This window comes from Neocloeon triangulifer, unplaced genomic scaffold, assembly GCF_031216515.1.
Source record: "Neocloeon triangulifer isolate White Clay Creek 2 clone unplaced genomic scaffold, ASM3121651v1 ptg000002l, whole genome shotgun sequence".
Classification (NCBI taxonomy): domain Eukaryota; kingdom Metazoa; phylum Arthropoda; class Insecta; order Ephemeroptera; family Baetidae; genus Neocloeon; species Neocloeon triangulifer.
In genome coordinates, this window is record NW_026775545.1 from 8,393,316 (window position 1) to 8,410,667 (window position 17,352).

At 37.4% G+C, this 17,352-nt stretch overlaps 1 protein-coding gene across 2 annotated transcripts in view; it reads left to right on the plus strand.

Moving 5' to 3' along the window:
* LOC132202462 (tyrosine-protein phosphatase non-receptor type 9) overlaps nucleotides 1–17,131 on the plus strand; it is a 49,948-nt gene extending 32,817 nt beyond the window's left edge. For both annotated transcript variants that reach the window (XM_059629396.1, XM_059629405.1), the window contains exons 5-11: nucleotides 11,049–11,183; nucleotides 12,177–12,347; nucleotides 13,434–13,828; nucleotides 14,307–14,470; nucleotides 14,773–15,002; nucleotides 15,058–15,265; nucleotides 15,516–17,131. In XM_059629396.1, the coding sequence (XP_059485379.1) occupies nucleotides 11,049–11,183; nucleotides 12,177–12,347; nucleotides 13,434–13,828; nucleotides 14,307–14,470; nucleotides 14,773–15,002; nucleotides 15,058–15,265; nucleotides 15,516–15,745 (1,533 nt within the window). In that variant the 3' untranslated portion in view covers nucleotides 15,746–17,131. The remainder of the gene's footprint in view (nucleotides 1–11,048; nucleotides 11,184–12,176; nucleotides 12,348–13,433; nucleotides 13,829–14,306; nucleotides 14,471–14,772; nucleotides 15,003–15,057; nucleotides 15,266–15,515) is intronic.
* Nucleotides 17,132–17,352: the final 221 nt, after the last annotated feature.

Consider the following 17,352-nt stretch of genomic DNA (forward strand, 5'->3'; position numbering starts at 1 on the left):
GGCTAATAAATTGTAAACTCCGAAGCTGCACCGCCCGCGTGCTGATAAAACTCGGAAAAGCACGAGAGAATGTTACTCTTTTTTTTCTCCGCTCCGGATAATAAATATTTAGGAAATGTTCGAGAAGGAATGCTAATTTACGCAGAGAAGGAATTTCAGCTGGCACGAAACGCTACTCTATGCACTTTGGTCGTGTGAAAATCGATCCTGCATGGAAAGCAGTTGGTTTTGGAATTGATTTCGGCCGGGCCATTAGAGGCCGCGAAATTAAACGGGCGGCGAGAAGGAAAGGCGGCTGTCACTTTTGTGTTCGGCCTCCTTTGTATGCGGCGGAATCGATATCAGGAAACCAAGTCGATGGGAAAATTGACAAGTGTCGTCCGACCAAGCAGCCAGCGGTGGAAATAAATAAAATATATAAGAAAAGTTGCTTGGACGTCGGAAAATGTGAACCGTCTGCCCCTTTTTATGTGCAAAAGCTTTTTCTTGTCTGCTAGTTATTTTGTTTTTATGCGGTGAATTTGCATATTTTTGTTAGAACTTGAATCAATTGCATGGAAGCTATTGAATTTATCAGATATTATTCTTCTGCGACAAAATATCATTTTGATGCGAAATTGCGGCCATTATTATTCCTCGGAATGATAAGAAAATACATTTCCGAACAATGCCTCGAGTATATTTCAAAAGAAAACTCATTCAGATATCGAGAGGCGGTCGTAATTTATACATATCTGATTTACCATTTCCCATATACATACGCACGCTGCGTTATATTTGGCGACTCTTTCAGCCGCGCGCAGATTACTTCATTTTTCCCTTTGTCTGGTGCGCCTCAAAAGAGGGGAAATGTGAGTAAGTACACATGCAGTACATCGCCCGCAGAAAATCTGCACGCACGCGACACAATGGACGTGCGGCGAAAAAATGTGTACATCAAAAAGCGCCGCTTTTGCAATTGCGGCGGAGCAATTATTCACTCTCCTCCCTCCATCTGCCGGATTTAATTTGGCCCGATTTAATTTATGTCGACGGGGGTTGCAAAAAATGAATACACTCACCGCGGGCTGCGATTTCGAGAGAAAGTTTCCGAATGGAAATTGATGTTGACTTTTTGCTGCGGCGACGGCGAAGCTATAAATGAGGATTTATTCCTTTGCCGAAAGCGCGCAGACAAGACTGGAAAATGCACGACGTGTGCGAAATGGGGCAATAAAAACGAAATAATGTCGTGTTGTGCGCGCCGCCTGCTACTGGCAAATCTGACGTGCTCGTTATGGTGCCATACAAACATTTTTTGATCTTCCGAGCAGATAAAATTTGATAAATCGGCATTTGATTGACATGGAATTGTCATTTGATAAAAATTTTTGTTCGCAAGACTGAATGAATGTAAGTTAAAATGTCTGTTAATTCGTTCAACAATTAATTTTATTTATTTTTAATAACGTTTAACAATATCCCCGGTTGCCAAAATCAGCTTGGATTGTCTCAATTTGCAGAGAGTAAAATAAATTATGTCAGCTGCAAAGCTCCAATGTTTTTCTCTCAGCTCTCAGCTTATCACAAGAGTTGATATTGTGTTTTGTTCCAATTCTTTCAAGAAAAAATTGCATTGAAAAAGAAAGTCAGTTAATGGAAGGCGAATACATTGAATTGTTGGACAACAATTGATAGAACAATCCAGAAAAATCAATGTAACAATTTATGAACTTTCTGATAATTTTCTTGCTTCGATTTTATTTATATAAATTATTTCATAGAATGAACATTGAATTTTTTTACAAAAAAATGGGAATAATTTTCTCAAGGAATTGCTGTTGGCAACGGACATTTTATTGCTCGAGCACTTTTCTCTCCCTCTATGTACACATTTTTGCAAAAATTCAAAGTGCTGGGGCGATGAGCTAACGGATTAGAGTCGTGTTTCCGCTGCGAAATGCGGCCCCCGCTCGCGAGATCAATTAAGAAAATGCGTCTTGAAGAGGCCGGGATGCTCGAAAGAAGAGGAGTCGTTTCTTAAAACAAAAGAGCCCTTCTCGCGTTTCGCCTCGAAATGATAAAACCCCTGGCGAAAAAGCGGCACTCACTCGCGCAGCTCTCCCAGCGGCCGAATAAAAACGGCATTTGCGCCGCGTTGACGAGTTATTTGCGGAGATAATTATCATGCAGCAACCATGCTAGCCGGCCAAATGACTTTTTCCTGCTCTTCTCAATTGCCTCGGTGCTCGCTGCAGAAAATAATGTTCGCTCCTCTGCATTCGGATTAACTTTTTGCCGCGCTTGCTCTTTCGTCTTTTTTTTCAGTCACGTTCATATTGATCCAAAATATGTGTATACATTTCGCACGCAATAACTTGGTTGTCCCGCTTTTTATTATGCAAGTGTGTGAAACGCTCAGAGATAATATTTACCGCGCGGGCATAAAAAAGCAGCTAGATAAAAGTTTCCCCTTCCAAATACGGCCTTTTTGCATATCATCAATTGATTAAACACGACCTTTTTCTAATCAGCAATACTTCTTATTTTGCGGCCTACTCATTTCCTTCAAAATTTCTTATCAATTTTAAATTATAGAGGACGTGGTTAAAATTACAACTCTCAAAATGCAATATTACCTGGGCTTCCGGTTTATTAAAAATCTAAAAAAGTTATCCTTCCTTGATGTTTATTGTAGGCCCTAAAATCTGTATTCCAAAAGACAAAAAAATATGATTAATTATAATTTTGTAATTTAATACCAATTATAAAATTCACAATTTAGAAAGGGGCAAAAAATAATCAAAATTTTAACTTATAATTTCCTAAAAATCCTAAACCATATATTAAATTAACTTTCCAAACGTTTAAAAAGAGTAAATTTTACTATCTACAATAATCAGATTCGTTTTCACAAGGCTCAAAATTCATCAAAATCAACAGAAAAGGGGAAACAAAGCATCATAATAGCAATTAAGACAAAAGGCTACAATAAAAGTGTGTCTTATATGAATAGCAGCTGAACAAAATTAAGGCTTATTTTTAGCATTTTTTTACTACCCTGGATTATATGAAATAAAGTATATAATTTCAATTTTGAGGAAAAAATTAAAATTTAATTTGCACAGTACCTAACAAAATTCACACGTATATAAAATTTTAAAAGCTTTTCGCTGTACACTTGAATTCAGCTAATGGATTTTGGCGTAGCAGCCAAAAAGTGATTTTCGTGGCCGATGCAATTTTGTTTCCTGATCGCAATCAATATTTAGGAAGTGCGATTAAATGCAGCCTCGGAACAAAACGAAATTTCACCTCTGCCATCTGGCCAATATTGATCTCGTTTGGCTCGATGGCACTTGGTGCTCAGCAGGGCCTTTCTCAACACGCCGCCTAATCCGCTGCGAACGACAACAAGAGACGCGAAAGTCCTCAAGTGCCCTGCGTGCAGCGACGCTTTTTGTCTCTCTCTCTCGATGTGTTTGTTTCGTGCGAGCGGCGTTAAGAGCAGCAGTTTTCGCAGCGAAAGTTTGCTAAGTAAGACGACGACTTCGCCAAAAGGATGAAAATTGGCGCGGCCTAAAATCACAGAAGGGCGAAACTGCCGACTTTTGGTTTTGTTGGAGCAAACTTTGGCTCGGGCAATTTCCGTCGTCGTCAGTGCGACTAAAAGGAATTTATCTAAATTAGTTTTGTGCCACGAAATTTATCAAGTGAAAATGTTAGTATAGAGTTCAGAACTAATTTGTTTAAAAGCCACTTTCTTGTAATAAAATTTGTATTCCAGTATTAATTAAAAAAAAATTGTCCTCATTTAAACTGGGCGCAATCTCCTTGAAAAAATATTTTATTAATATAAAATTTGGCTAAATCAAACTTAATTGTTAACTTAAAACCTTACATTGAAATATTTTTAATTATAAAAATTATAAAAATAATTTCAATTTTATATAAATATTTATTGTTGGTGTTAAAAAAAATGAGCTCTTTTCGAGTGTTGCTTTTCTTAACATTCATATCTAGAATAAAAAAATCACTCCAGTTAAGTATTCTCTCTCGCATTCCATCCGTCATGCTTTGACGCAGTCATTCTCATTCGCACATGAAGTCTTTCGTTCTTTCTTCCTCGCCCTGAAAAAAACCTCTTCACAAATCTAGTCTGGTGCAAAAAGAAGTTTTTGCCATCATTTGCAAACATTTCCATTTCGCCAAGTTTTCTGGCTGGCCGCTCCTGTGTGAGCGAGGAATAAAAATCTTGGTTGCGTGCGATAATAAAATCCGCCGCGAGTTCGCTCGTCACAATTTTTGGCTCTTGATGGCTGAGCAAACAAAACGCTCGCTGCCTCCGAATGAGCCGCAGCTTTTCACGACACCAGACGTTTGACCTGCGACCTTTCATTCTTCCAGCAGCTGAGCAGTTCGTTTTCGCACTCACGCCTCTTTGCTTTCGTTGGCGCGACGAACAACAATTATCATTATTGCTCGTCGCGCCACCGCCTTCTTTTGCAGCGCTCAGCGTTCAATTTTGGATTCCGCCTCGACGCTTGATGATGAATTTGTCTTTGCGCCAAATGGAGTTGAAATTTTTAATGATTTGCATTCGCACAGGGAAATAAAAATCATTATAATTATCCAAGAGTTAATTTGTTAGGAAGTTTTTTTCTATTTTCAGTTTTGCTGATTTTATTTATCAGTTTTTGTTGCTCATGAAATAGATTTGCAGACCGTGACTAAAACATGTAGAGTCGTTTTTTTTTTAATTAAAAAAAAAAAAAACACTTTTTTAACAATGATTTAGTTTGTTAGTCACTTTCATAATTTATTTAAAAAAATTAAAATAAAAATCAAACATACCTCATGATTAAAATTTTGTGCAATGAGAGAATAAAATCGAATAAAATGCTTTATTAGATAAGGGAGAGAGACAAATATCCACACATATTAATATTTTTATAATGAACACACATAATTTAATTGTACACAATTTTAATCCAAGAAAGGAACTGGCATTAAAATTCTTAAAAGAAAATAATTATACAAGAATGAGGCTTTTTGAATTCAACCCCTGAAAGTGCAAAGTAGCTATTTGTTTCATAATTTTCAAGCTCATGCTAAGTCATGTCTAATTTCAAAGTTCTAAATCTTGTTAGTCTAATTAAAAAAAAAAATGAGACTGACAATTTGAAGTTTCAAAATGTTTTTTTTTTTTACTTCACAGTGTTTATTTCCCAATGAAGAATTTTTCTACAGAAAAAATTATTTTATGAAAAAATTCTCTGCTCTGATGAGTTAATTCTTTTATGTAAAGTAAACATTAAACCAATTTCTAAAAAAGAGCAACTACCAATGTTTTTTCCGTGTGTGTGCTGGTGTTAGGCCATAAAAATTCTTGTTTGCATAAGTAGAAAACCATTACCATGTTTGGCTTCGAGCAAGCAAGCTGCGTCGGGTCTGCGAATCAAATGAGGGAATTGTCAAATTATCGGCCGATCAACCTGCAGGGCCGTTTCCTCTTGTCGTTTTTGTTTTGTTTTCATTTGCATTTGTTGACTCGCTGCCGCCTAATCAATATTGACAGCGTCTCCCGGGTTTGTTTTGTGTGCTCTGGCTTCTTTTTCGGGCTGTGGAAATCTCGCCTCTCGTTAGTATTTCACGCACACGCGGCGAAAAATGCGCGCGGCCAGAATAAGTTGGCGACCCCCTTCCTCCGGCCATTAAACGTGCCACTTGTTTTGACAAACGACCGCCGTCGCAAATAAATGAAATAAGCCGGGAACAATAGATTTGTTCGATAAACGCGTGCTCATGAAGGCATAAATATTTCGTGTATGTAGATATTGTGCTGCATAATAGATAATAGAGACAATCGAGCCGAAAGGCCTACGCACGAATTCGATCGCAGCAGCCAAATTGCTTGAATTCCAACTGGCGTAATTGCCTGGAAAATGACCGAATTCCTCGCACCTTGCTGCCTTCGCTGGTTAAATGTGCGTGAAATTTTGGTCGTGCAGAAAATTGAGGGATGGGAACAATAAGCAAACAGCTAAATTGCGTGTAATTTCCTATTAAAGATCATATATTTTTAATCAAAACTTTTATTGTTGGTTATATAGTCAATTGTTCAAAATGCATCCACTTATTAATAATTATTTTCTTTACATAATAATGGTGTAAAAATTTGGAAAATTTCTTCAATTTTGTGCCATTTTAAAATTTTCATGGTAGCTAGAAATTCATAAGCAGAAAAAGGCAAAATTGCTCGGAGGTGATCTTGCGTGGCGAGATTAATTTTAAAATTTAATGCATCCGCTGGTCGGCCGGTCGATTTTTCACCCCGGCGCAATTTCACTTTTCCCGGACGCGCCCCCGGGGGAGCCACGAAATAAAAATCGGCCTCGTCAGCTCCTCTCTTTTGACTGATCACTCTCCAGGCACGCCAATTTATTTTAAGCGGCTCTTGCACCACCACCGGACTGACGAGCCGTTTAACCATCCGTGCCACTTTTAGCCGCGCAAAGTCACCCTTTCGTGACCTTCGCCATTGTGCGCTCGGAACGAAGGAAGACCATAATGTGCACCGCGTGCAATCCGCCTCTTTTGGCACCAAAACCCACCAGCTTTAATTATTGCGGCTCGTTTTCACAATTTTCCACTGACGTTCTTTTTCTTTCGCACGCACACGACCTTTCTCTTGTCAAAGAAACGATCAAGAGGGAGCAGTGGCTTTTCGGATTACTCTTAAGCGGAGGGTTTGCGAGTCAATTGAGCGGAAATGAACTTGAATCGTATTTGAATTCGCACAAACAGCATCAATGATGAAGAGCAAAATTCTTGGTATAGAGGTAAATAATAGGGATTGTGAAAATATCTAAAATATACCAAAAAAGCAAAAAATTCTGAGGTTTTATAAGATTTCTAAAAACTCAAGTTTTGAGTTCATTTATGTAATTGAATATTTACCAGTTTGCAGCTAAAATAAATTATACTTTTTCAGAACAAATATTTCTTAATAAATGCAATTTGAGCTAATATACAACCTCAACGATAAAAATTTGATATTAGTTGTAAATTAAGTTTATTGGTGTACCAAAATTGAGATTCATCATACAAATATTCAATAAAATATTATATACATTCAATTTTTTCCTTATTAAATTATCGCTTTTTAACTAAAAGCAACTACTTTACCAAAAAATTTCCGTTTTGCCCAAACGTGTATTTTTATTTGTTTTGCCAAATTAGACAATTTCATTGACTTTTCTAAAAAAAAATTTATTATGCTTTTCAGCAGTTTATTTTGCTTCATTAAATGTGTTTCAAATTAAATTTGTTTCTATTAAAAACTGAATATTATCCGCAAGGGCCATGGAGGTGCATGAATAAATAAAAAATAAAAAACAATCATTTTAATTTTTTTTAATTTTTTGAGTAACAAAACAAATCAGAAAAAGGTTTGCCGAACGAGCCACTGCTAGGAGTTTGAAGTCGATGCAGCGGTGCGCAAACCCGGCCAGGTTAATTAAATTAACCTTAAACAGCGGTTAATTTGATTTTAAGCTTGTTCCGGCCTAAAGGAAGACCCTCGGCAGCGGCCCGTTCCCCTGCTCTCTCTGGCAAAGCGGAGGAAAGCGAAAGGAAATGAAACTTGCGCGAGGGCTGCACCGAAAATCCTCCTCTCTTTTGCATATTATGCGAAATATATTTACGCACGCAAGCCACGTAGATTAAATTGGACAAAGAAACCGGCGTTTTGCGTTTTGAGGTCCTCTTCGGATGGTTGGCGTCTCATTCACTCTTGAAATATAGATGCTGCAGCAGAGGAGGAGCGGCCGCAACAATGTATGCAAAGCCGGCCGTGTGTCTCCCTTAATGCCATTTTATCGATCGGCTGCCACGGCCAAAGTCGCAGCAGCCGCCACACTGCCGGCGCCGCGTAATCGAGTTTCCTCTTAGGCCGAAAATCGCTCGCAACAAAGGCTGCGAAGATTTGCCGGCGAAAATGCGAAACGGGCTTTCTATTTCTCAATGTCATGCCTGAGAAAAGGTGTTTACGAAATTTCAGCACACAAAAAAAAGGAATGGCGAGAGAAATTTGTTTTTTCTTCGCCTCTTTTCCATTTCTTTCCACTTTTTTGGAATTTAAAGAAGTTAAGATTTTAACATTTCATTTTACAGAGGTCGAATGATTTTTAATTTGTTGATTTTTCTTTAAACTTAAAATCTCTTAAAATCTTTTAATGAAACAAAGCTTAATTTGCTATTATTTTATAAAAATTGATTAAATAAATTGCTACGCCTGCTTCTCAATTTAATTATAGTAATACTATAACGTAAAAATGAGAAATATTGAAAAATGTAAAATAATATTAAATTTATTTAAGCTTGTTTTTGGAGACTTTGAAGATGGTCTTAATGAAATTAATTAATTTGAAAAATTTTTACCTTGTAATTAACTTCTAAATAAAATATATGCTACTTTTTGTTAGTTTATTGTAGATAGGCTTTATTTGTAGCGTAAATTTATTTAGTTACAAGCTAAAATTATAACTCTTTGAGAAAGATAAACTTTGAAACTTTCATAAAAAACTGCTCAATAATAATTTTGTTTAATGCTTAGGTAATATTTATTTTAACATAATTCTTACCAAATCATTTTTTAGGAATAAAAAACGTTGAGATATCATCAAAAGATTTTCACTTTTCTTTCCTTTCAAAAAATGCTGCTTATTTAGAAACGAGTTTCCTTTCTCCCCACTGAACAATATTAGCATAAAATTTCCAGGAAATGATCTCATAGCGGTGTGCACTTCCAAAGCAGCCGGCTACATATTAAAAATCTTCAAAGGAAACGCATATTATGCACTTTGCCCGAATCCAAATGAAGGCTTTTTCGAGAGCAAAACAAGACAGGAAATTGGTTCGGAGGAAGTCGCGGAGAGAGTCTGATCAAAATTCATCAGCCGCGATTGTGTCCGGGGCAATGGCGTGTGAAATTGATAAATCCAGCGCCTCTCAGCTCTCAAATTAGACAGACGCACGTCTGGTGCTGGATGATGCGCGCGGAGCGGGTGATTGATCGCGGCCGCTCCTTCGCTTGGCCGCGGAAGTGACGAAACTTATGCAACCGACGCTGCGGGCGGCCCAATTTGTAGCAGCTGATGATATGAATTAATGGCCCGTTCAGCGAGTCGGTGCGAAAAGTCGCGGAATTAGCCGGTCCGAACGGCGCTCGCGATATCGCTATGGCAACCGGATTGGCAGCAGCGAGTGCGGGATGGGGCGCAGGCTGGGCTTGCTCTGTCGCAGGGGCAACCCTCAAATGCGTAACCTTCGTGGGGCCTCTCTGCAGAGATTTGATGGGGGAAAATTACATAATATATATAATAAAATGAATAATTACGATAATTTAATCAAATAATCTTAAAACAGAATTCAAGTGAATTCATACCGATAATAAATAATTTTCAAATTTGACTTTTTTTATTGTTTAGAGTGAAATTCAAAATTTCTGTCAAGGGACGCCATGACAGTTTTTTCCCATAAATTTTCGCTTGTATAGAAAAATCATGATCAGCTCAATTTATGAATTTCAAGTATTTATTGCAGGACCAATAGTAGATTCTTATAATAATCACGGTAAATAAAACTTAAAACCGTATAAGCTGGGTAATTTAAAAAAAAAATAAATAAAAATATATTTTTCATGACATTGGCCGTCATTTAATTAGAGGGATTAGACTTATAGAAATTGGTAGTCCGAATTTTAAATTTGTTTTTAATAAACATTATTTGCTGGCACTAAATCTCTCTTTTGGTGTGATATTGCTTAATTTTTATCGCATGTATGAAATTATGTTGTATTTAAATTTTTATAATCTCATTTGATTCGAATGGAAAAAAAGAAAAGTATTAAGTATTAATTTTTCTCTCTTCCCTAATGTGTTGGATTTCCCCGATAGTGGGCGTCAATTGTCGAATCACAAAAGGGCCTCCTCGTGTCCTCCTATACAAGCGCAGGTTGTTTTGTGCCAACCAGGAAAATCGATAGCACTCTGGAATTGCGTACCGCAAATATTTATGAAATTTCCTCTTTTTGGCTTTTCAAATTGGCGTCGTTTGCCAAACAAATATTTGTCACTGTCAATCCCTCCGTCCACGCTGCTGTAGGGGAAACCGTCAAATCTGTTTCTATTTGCACTGAATCCTCACACCCACGACATTAAGAACGAGGAAGCTTTTGCAAATAACTTATAGCTCCATCGATTATGTCGAACAGGGTGGCCTTCAATTTTTCCACAGTCAATTAGATTTGAGTGAGAGAAGCCTTTTAAATATTTATTGATGCAATAATTTTCACCTCATTATTTTCTCATCATAAAAGCTAACTATTCAAAAAAACGGCAAAGTCTGAAACTCTTTTTGGTGCGGTTATAAATTTTTAATTCATTCGTCATGCGCCTAATTTTTGCAAACGTGTCGCAACTCGCTCTAACTGAAATATAATTCCGCGGCCGGCGAAACACGCCTAATCTGTTCTGCAAAACGCTCGGCTCCAAATTGGTCACGGCAGCGCAAACAATGCACACCAAGCACTTTTATTTATTATTCATGCGAAAGTGCCGCTTTTCGTCCGTCGGCGAGCAGGCGAGCGGCCCAGCCCTCGAAAATTCGCCTCCAATTACCAACAATACACACAAACAAAAAGAGAATGAGTTCTTTGCATGGAGGACCTCGCCTCACTCACTCTCTCGTGAAAAACGCACCGAAAATCCAAGAGGTGGGCGTGCGTGTGTCGCGCGGTTTTAGTTTCGAGTGTGCAGCGAGCGAGATTATTATGCACTCACGTCGATTGTGCCGCTGCTGCTGGTGCCGTTCGCGCCCCTCATTAGACGGTGCGCCAAAGTGTGACGAGCCAGCCAGCAGTGCGGCGAAACTCTTTCTTTCTTTAATGCTATTTGTACGCGAACGTGCATCGGTGAAATCCGCACACGTGAAATTTAGTTTGTTTGCCTTTGTGAAATAATGCGTTTCAAAAATTTCTAAAGGTTCGTTTTTTTGGCTTGTTTCAGGGAGGCTACCCGGCCCGCCTCAAGAAGGTCCTGATCGTGACGGCACCCCTCTGGTTCAAGGCGCCCTTCAAGATCCTCCGGCTGTTTGTCAGAGAGAAACTTCGAGACAGGGTCTACACAGTCAGCGTACCACAGGTAATTTATTGCAGTTTTTGTTTTTAAATTTTACAGTGAAAAATATAAACTGAAGGGTTTGAAAATTTATGTCATTTATCATTTGATGAAATTTTCATTGTTTTTATCTCTTAACCAATGGCTAGCTGGCTTTAACAATTTTCAAATGGTTTTTTTTTTAATTTTCATTGAAATAAATAAATTATGGTTTGAAAAATTTATCATTTTGATGAAATTTTCATTGTTCTATGTCCTATTGGATGGGTAGCTTGATTTATATTTAAATAAAATCGTTTTGTTTAAAATCAGTAATTTGCATAGCAATTTGGTTTTTAATTTGTTTACCAGCAGCAAATTTACACAACATTTTAATACTTAAATGCAAGAGATAAAAGTCAACGATTATTGCAAAATAAAAATTAAGAATAATAAACGAAACTTGTTACTCAAGACGGATCTTCATACAGAATAAATTTTGTTTTAAAAGTAAAAATTCTTTAAAAATTAACTTTTTCTAGCTTCCGTTTCTTTTCATAGTAAACATCCTCGTAATGAATAACAGGAAAAGTTTCGAAAAGATTGAGCAATTGTTAAAAATATTTAGAACAGAGTTTAGAGTCTGCCATTTGAAGACAAAATTTTTAAAGAAATAAGTCAAAAGATCTGCAAAGTGCTCCACATTTTTCATCCGATTTACCCACTTTTTTTCCGACGCTCGATAATCCTTGGACGACTTTTGCAAATCCAGGATTTTCCCTCACCAAAGTGGGCAAAACGCTGAGATCCGCTGCACTTTTTGTGATGCAAATGCGCGAAAGCCAGCAGTCAGTCCGTCCTCCCGAGGCCGTCCGCTCGTCATCCTCTCTCTCTCTTTACCAGAGATAAAAGCGATAAAAATGCTTATCTCGGCTGACGAGTGGTCGTCGCTACTTTTCTCCACCTTTTTCCTTTCAGTCTTGGCCGCAAACGAACAGGGTGTGCATCACAACAAGTAATTGAGCCTTTGTCTTGCAGCTCACTGCACACATTCCCCGGCACGCACTCCCGCGCTCCCTGGGCGGATCCTTGGCAGTAGATCATGCGGCGTGGTTGCGGCTCTGCCTCAAGTCTATGACCAACCGGCACGACAATGACCTGGCGCCGACCGCTCCTGCAACTCAAGCGACACTAGACTCGGCAAACCTGGTAAAGACAATTTAATTAATTATTAATTTAACCATCAAAATAAAAATAATAAAAAAAATTTGATAAAAACGGTAATAAATTTTTGATATTTTTTATATTATTTATTTCTTAATTTTATAAAAAAAAAATGTGCAGTTAATTCCTCTATAAAAAAGCTGGTTAAGAATTTGAAAAATCTCGATCGTTAGATCTCATAAAATTGAATGTCTTCCTTTGTTTAGCGAGGAAACTTCACAACTATTTTCTATAAAGAAACTCGGCAAAAGACGAGCCAATTTTAGACCCGTGACGAAATTCCCAGAGTTTCCCTTTTAATGAAGCATCCTGCGAAGAATGCAAAGACTCCCTTGCCTCAGCTCGGCTTTATTGCCCAAGGCTGAGAGAATTGGCCGCGGGAGACAAGAAGTGTGGGCGGCGGGTATGCAACCAGCTCTGCATCAAAGCAGAGCCGGCAACCTAAATTTAACCTTGGCCCAATCGAAACTCGGCGTCCGTCGCCCCCAGATTAATCAATAGTGCTTCTCTCGCCTCTTCTTTTTTTTTAAGAAGGTGTTTGAGGCAGAAAGAAAAGAACAAGACCAGATTGTAAGTTTTAAAAAGACGCCACGCTTATCTTTGGACACGAGTCCATTCTAATTGTAAATTTGACTAGTACGCAAAAATTGCCAGCTGGGAGCAACAACAACTACAGAGTTGGGAAAATAATATCAGTCGTTACAAAGCGCAATGGTTAGAGTTGTGAAAAAAATAGTTTTTATTCTCCTTGGGACTGGCGTGATAATGATGGTTATTCTGAGCAAGGTTTGTCACTTTTTATTGCCATGGGATTTGATAGGCTTCGATCTGAAACTTGTTAATTCTAAGATAAAAATTATCAACTTGATTTCCAATTTGGGTGGATCTTCTGAAAGAACAAAGCGGTTCTAATTTTTTTGTTATTCTTATTGAAAGACTTTTAAAATTGATAAACCAAAAATTCGCTCCAGAATAATTTACAGCCTTCATTAAATTTATTAGGCTAAAAAATTAAATTCAATTAATTTTGTTTCCTGTTGGATGAAATTATAAAAATTACTCTTTTTTCAGGGTGAGCGGATGGGCAGCCCTGCTGGCGGGGCGGTGTCCGAGCTCGCGGTCGATCAACAAACCGTCCCCTCGATGACCCTGAAGAATGGGCAGCCAGACGACGAGGATGACGTCGTCCTGGACGAAATCACGCCGCGCGACCTGCACAACGGAAACGATTCGTGCTGGAACGGCAGCAGCGCCGAGGCGCTGTCGTCGCCGGCGCCACCTGCCTCCTCTTCAGCCAGCAGTGGCTTTTCTGACGACGACAGTTTGCACGGAGGCGCAGACGATGCTCGCGGACAGGATCTCGAGCAGTTTGTCCAAATGGTCCAAAGCAAAGGACGCACTGGCCTCAGACTTGAGTACACTGACATCAGGAGCAAACCGCCTGATGGCACTTTTAACCATGCCAAGTGAGCACAAATTATTCAAATTTAAAAATAGCCATATATTTTTTGGTGTTATTTTAGAAAAAAAAGATGTAGCCATAGAAAAAATTCCAATTCAATTTAAAGTTAAAACTATAAAAAATCAGACTGAGAATGAGGGTTTGTTTATGATATTTTCAAATTTTTAAATTGAGTGATACTTTTCCTCAATGAATTTATAATTGGTTTATTATTTTCGTAGAAATAGAGCAGCAGGAAATTTGTTTTTTCCTCTGTGAGGGTAATAAACCACTCATAAAGTTAATTGAGGAAAAGCTGATTTCAATTAAAGTGCATCACAAAAAATTAAACTGAAATCAATTTTTTTTACAATTTTTGTTCTTTTTTCACATATTAAATTTTAAAGGCATTACTTGATTTTCTATGATTTATAACTGCTCCTTAATTAACCTTTGCTTGATTTTTGCTATTAACCGTCTCTAATTTTGTTTTCATTTTACAGACTACGCAACAACCTGCCCAAAAACCGATACACGGATGTGCTTTGCTTTGACCACTCCCGAGTCATCCTTTCCCAGTCTGACCCCAATGACCCCACTTCAGACTATATTAATGCCAACTTCGTGGATGGCTACAAGCAAAAGAATGCTTTCATTTCAACGCAAGGTAAATTAATCACAATTAATCATTTTATGCAAAAAAAACCTTTAAATTATTAATATAATTTTTAACTTTTGTTAAATTTCGTAGAGGTTTTAAAAGAAAATAAATGTGTAATCTTTAAAAATTTTAAGAAATGGCTAGTTAAATTTTCTAATAAATTTCTTAATTTTTAACAAAGTCCTTAGTCACTTAAATTGATTAAATTGGACAATGGCATTGTTATTTCTAGCCTAGACTGGTTTTTCCAAATCAAAAAAATTGTTTACGGATGAATGAACCTCATTGAATATATTAAAAAATTTCAGGTCCTTTGCCAAAGACATTTGAAGACTTCTGGCGGATGGTGTGGGAGCAGCACGTCCTGGTTGTCGTGATGACGACTCGTGTTGTGGAGCGTGGCAGGACCAAGTGTGGCCAGTACTGGCCTGCCGAAGAAGGTGGAAAAGACACGCACGGCGATTTCCAAGTCACAACCCAAGCTGTTGAGCAACTCGGGGACTACACTCGCTTCAAAATCTTCATCACCAACACCAAGGTAGACTTTTAAACTAAAAAATTGATGAGAAATTAATTATTTTGAATAATTGCAGACGGACGAGACTAGAGAATTGTGCCACTTCCAGTTCCTGGCTTGGCCTGACTATGGTGTTCCTGATACGGCCACGGCCATGCTCAGTTTCCTCAACACAGTCAGAAATGAACAAAGCAAGATGGTGGCCGACCTGGGCGATACTTGGGCCGGACACCCTAGAGGCCCTCCAATTATTGTCCACTGCAGTGCTGGAATCGGCAGAACTGGTTAGAAAATTTATTTTAATTATGATTATAATGTTTTAAATCACTGACTTTATTTTACATTATTTTCTGCGAATGGTCAAGGGGTCCTAAGTCCTAATTTTTGAGGAAAGAATTTCGTAAATTCATTTTAGAAAATCAAATAACCTTTTGCAGAATTTTATCTATTTTAAAATACTTTGAAATATGTTGAAAATTTTTGTATAATTATTTATTGTTTTCCCGTGGATTCTTATAGGTTTTTCTATTTCAGGAACTTTTTGTACCTTGGATATTTGCATAAGTCGACTGGAAGACGCCGGGTCGGTGGACGTGCGTGGAACTGTGGAAAAAATCCGCTCTCAGCGAGCCTACAGCATACAAATGCCAGACCAATACGTTTTCTGCCACCTGGCGCTGCTCGAGCACGCCATCAGCAAAAATCTCATCAACGGCATTGACCTTAGTGAATTCCACGACCCGCCCAGCTCAGACTCGGACTAAATTAACCAGTCGGAAAAGTGCGTGAAAAGACGCTTTCTCCCTATATCGTAATAATTTATTCGTCATTTTAGCTGCGAAAGAAGTGAAACTTGCGAGTGATATTTACGGATAACAAGCCAATCTAGATTGTAAACAGAAAAAAACAACACTTGAAGGCATAATATATGAGAAAAATAATATGTAAAATGTACAATACTTGTAGTTTCGTCAGTCTTTTGTACAAATGGTTTTTTAATTGATCTTTCAAACTTTCGAACAATAAGTGCAATACATACAAAATGTGAGATTTCTGCTAAAAAGTTAATAAGTTGGGCTCCAAGATTTCACTGGAGGGACTTTTTTTCGAGATTCTGATGTCGGCTCCAAAAGTGGTCACTCCTTCACATAAATTATATTTTAAATCAAAACGGCATAGATTCCAAAGTTCCAGGGGTGGCCCTTGAGAATTACATTAGATTGGCGCGGAGCTTCCTTGAGCATGGTCTTATTAGTCGTATGTACAATGATTGTGAGATGAAAAATTCAACCATGCTTTTCCCTGAGAATCTGTATAAAAGCGAAATAATATGTCTGTTTATTTTGGTATCTGTAGCAAAATATTGGGAATGATGATACTATCATATCAATTAATATTTTGAATCAAATACATGAAAATAGAGTAAAGAATCGACGAAATAAAAGGCAGTGGTACCCAACGCAATTGATGGATAAAAATGTTTTAAAACAATAATGCTGCGTCAGGCTCAGTGGCAATTTTAGGAGCTCTTAATAATCCGTGATTGGGTCTCACTGAGCAGGGTATACTGATCGACACATGCACTAGGGACAGATGGGGTTTGTGATAAAACTGCTGTCATTTCAAAATAAAAAAAGAGGATAATATTTAATGCAGTTCCCACTTCGGTTCATATAAAAAGAGATCTGTTCCGCTGAAATATAGCAGCAGGAAACGTTGGTGGCAATTGCACAGGTAAAAAAAATGTACTCCAAGTCAAAGAAGAAGTGAGGATCCTATAATTTTAAACTGAAGCAAAAGAGGTGTTCATTTCAGGAGAATTTTAGTCATTGAATGGAATTAAAACAGATTGATTAAATTCTGAATTTTAATCTTTTGTCAAGTACGTGATTATAAAATTCATGTTTTGGTTGCTGTAATATGTGCAGAGAAAATTTTAAACCAGTTACTTCTTCTTTCCTTTTTCTACAAAGTGTAAATGTTATATACATATGCATATTATTGTAATTAAAAAAAAAAAACACGGCATTAAGTGCAGTATGTATTCACAATGTGTTTCTTCAGTCATCTGTGAACTTCTTTATTATTTTCAGTTGCTGTTGCTGTTCATAATAAAAAAAACAATAAACTTTCAAAACATCTTCGGAATTCATTTATTGTATTATTCTCTAATAATTAAATACATATTGATTTACTCTTGTATTAATTTTTGTGTTAATCAAATATTGAAAAACAAAAATTTTAAATTTTCAAATCTCTTGAGAAGTTCAAAAGTGTTAGGAGTTGTATAATGACATTAAAATTTGAATTACACTGAATCAAAACATGATTTTTTTTCTGCAGGGTAAAAAAAAACAGTGAAAACATAATT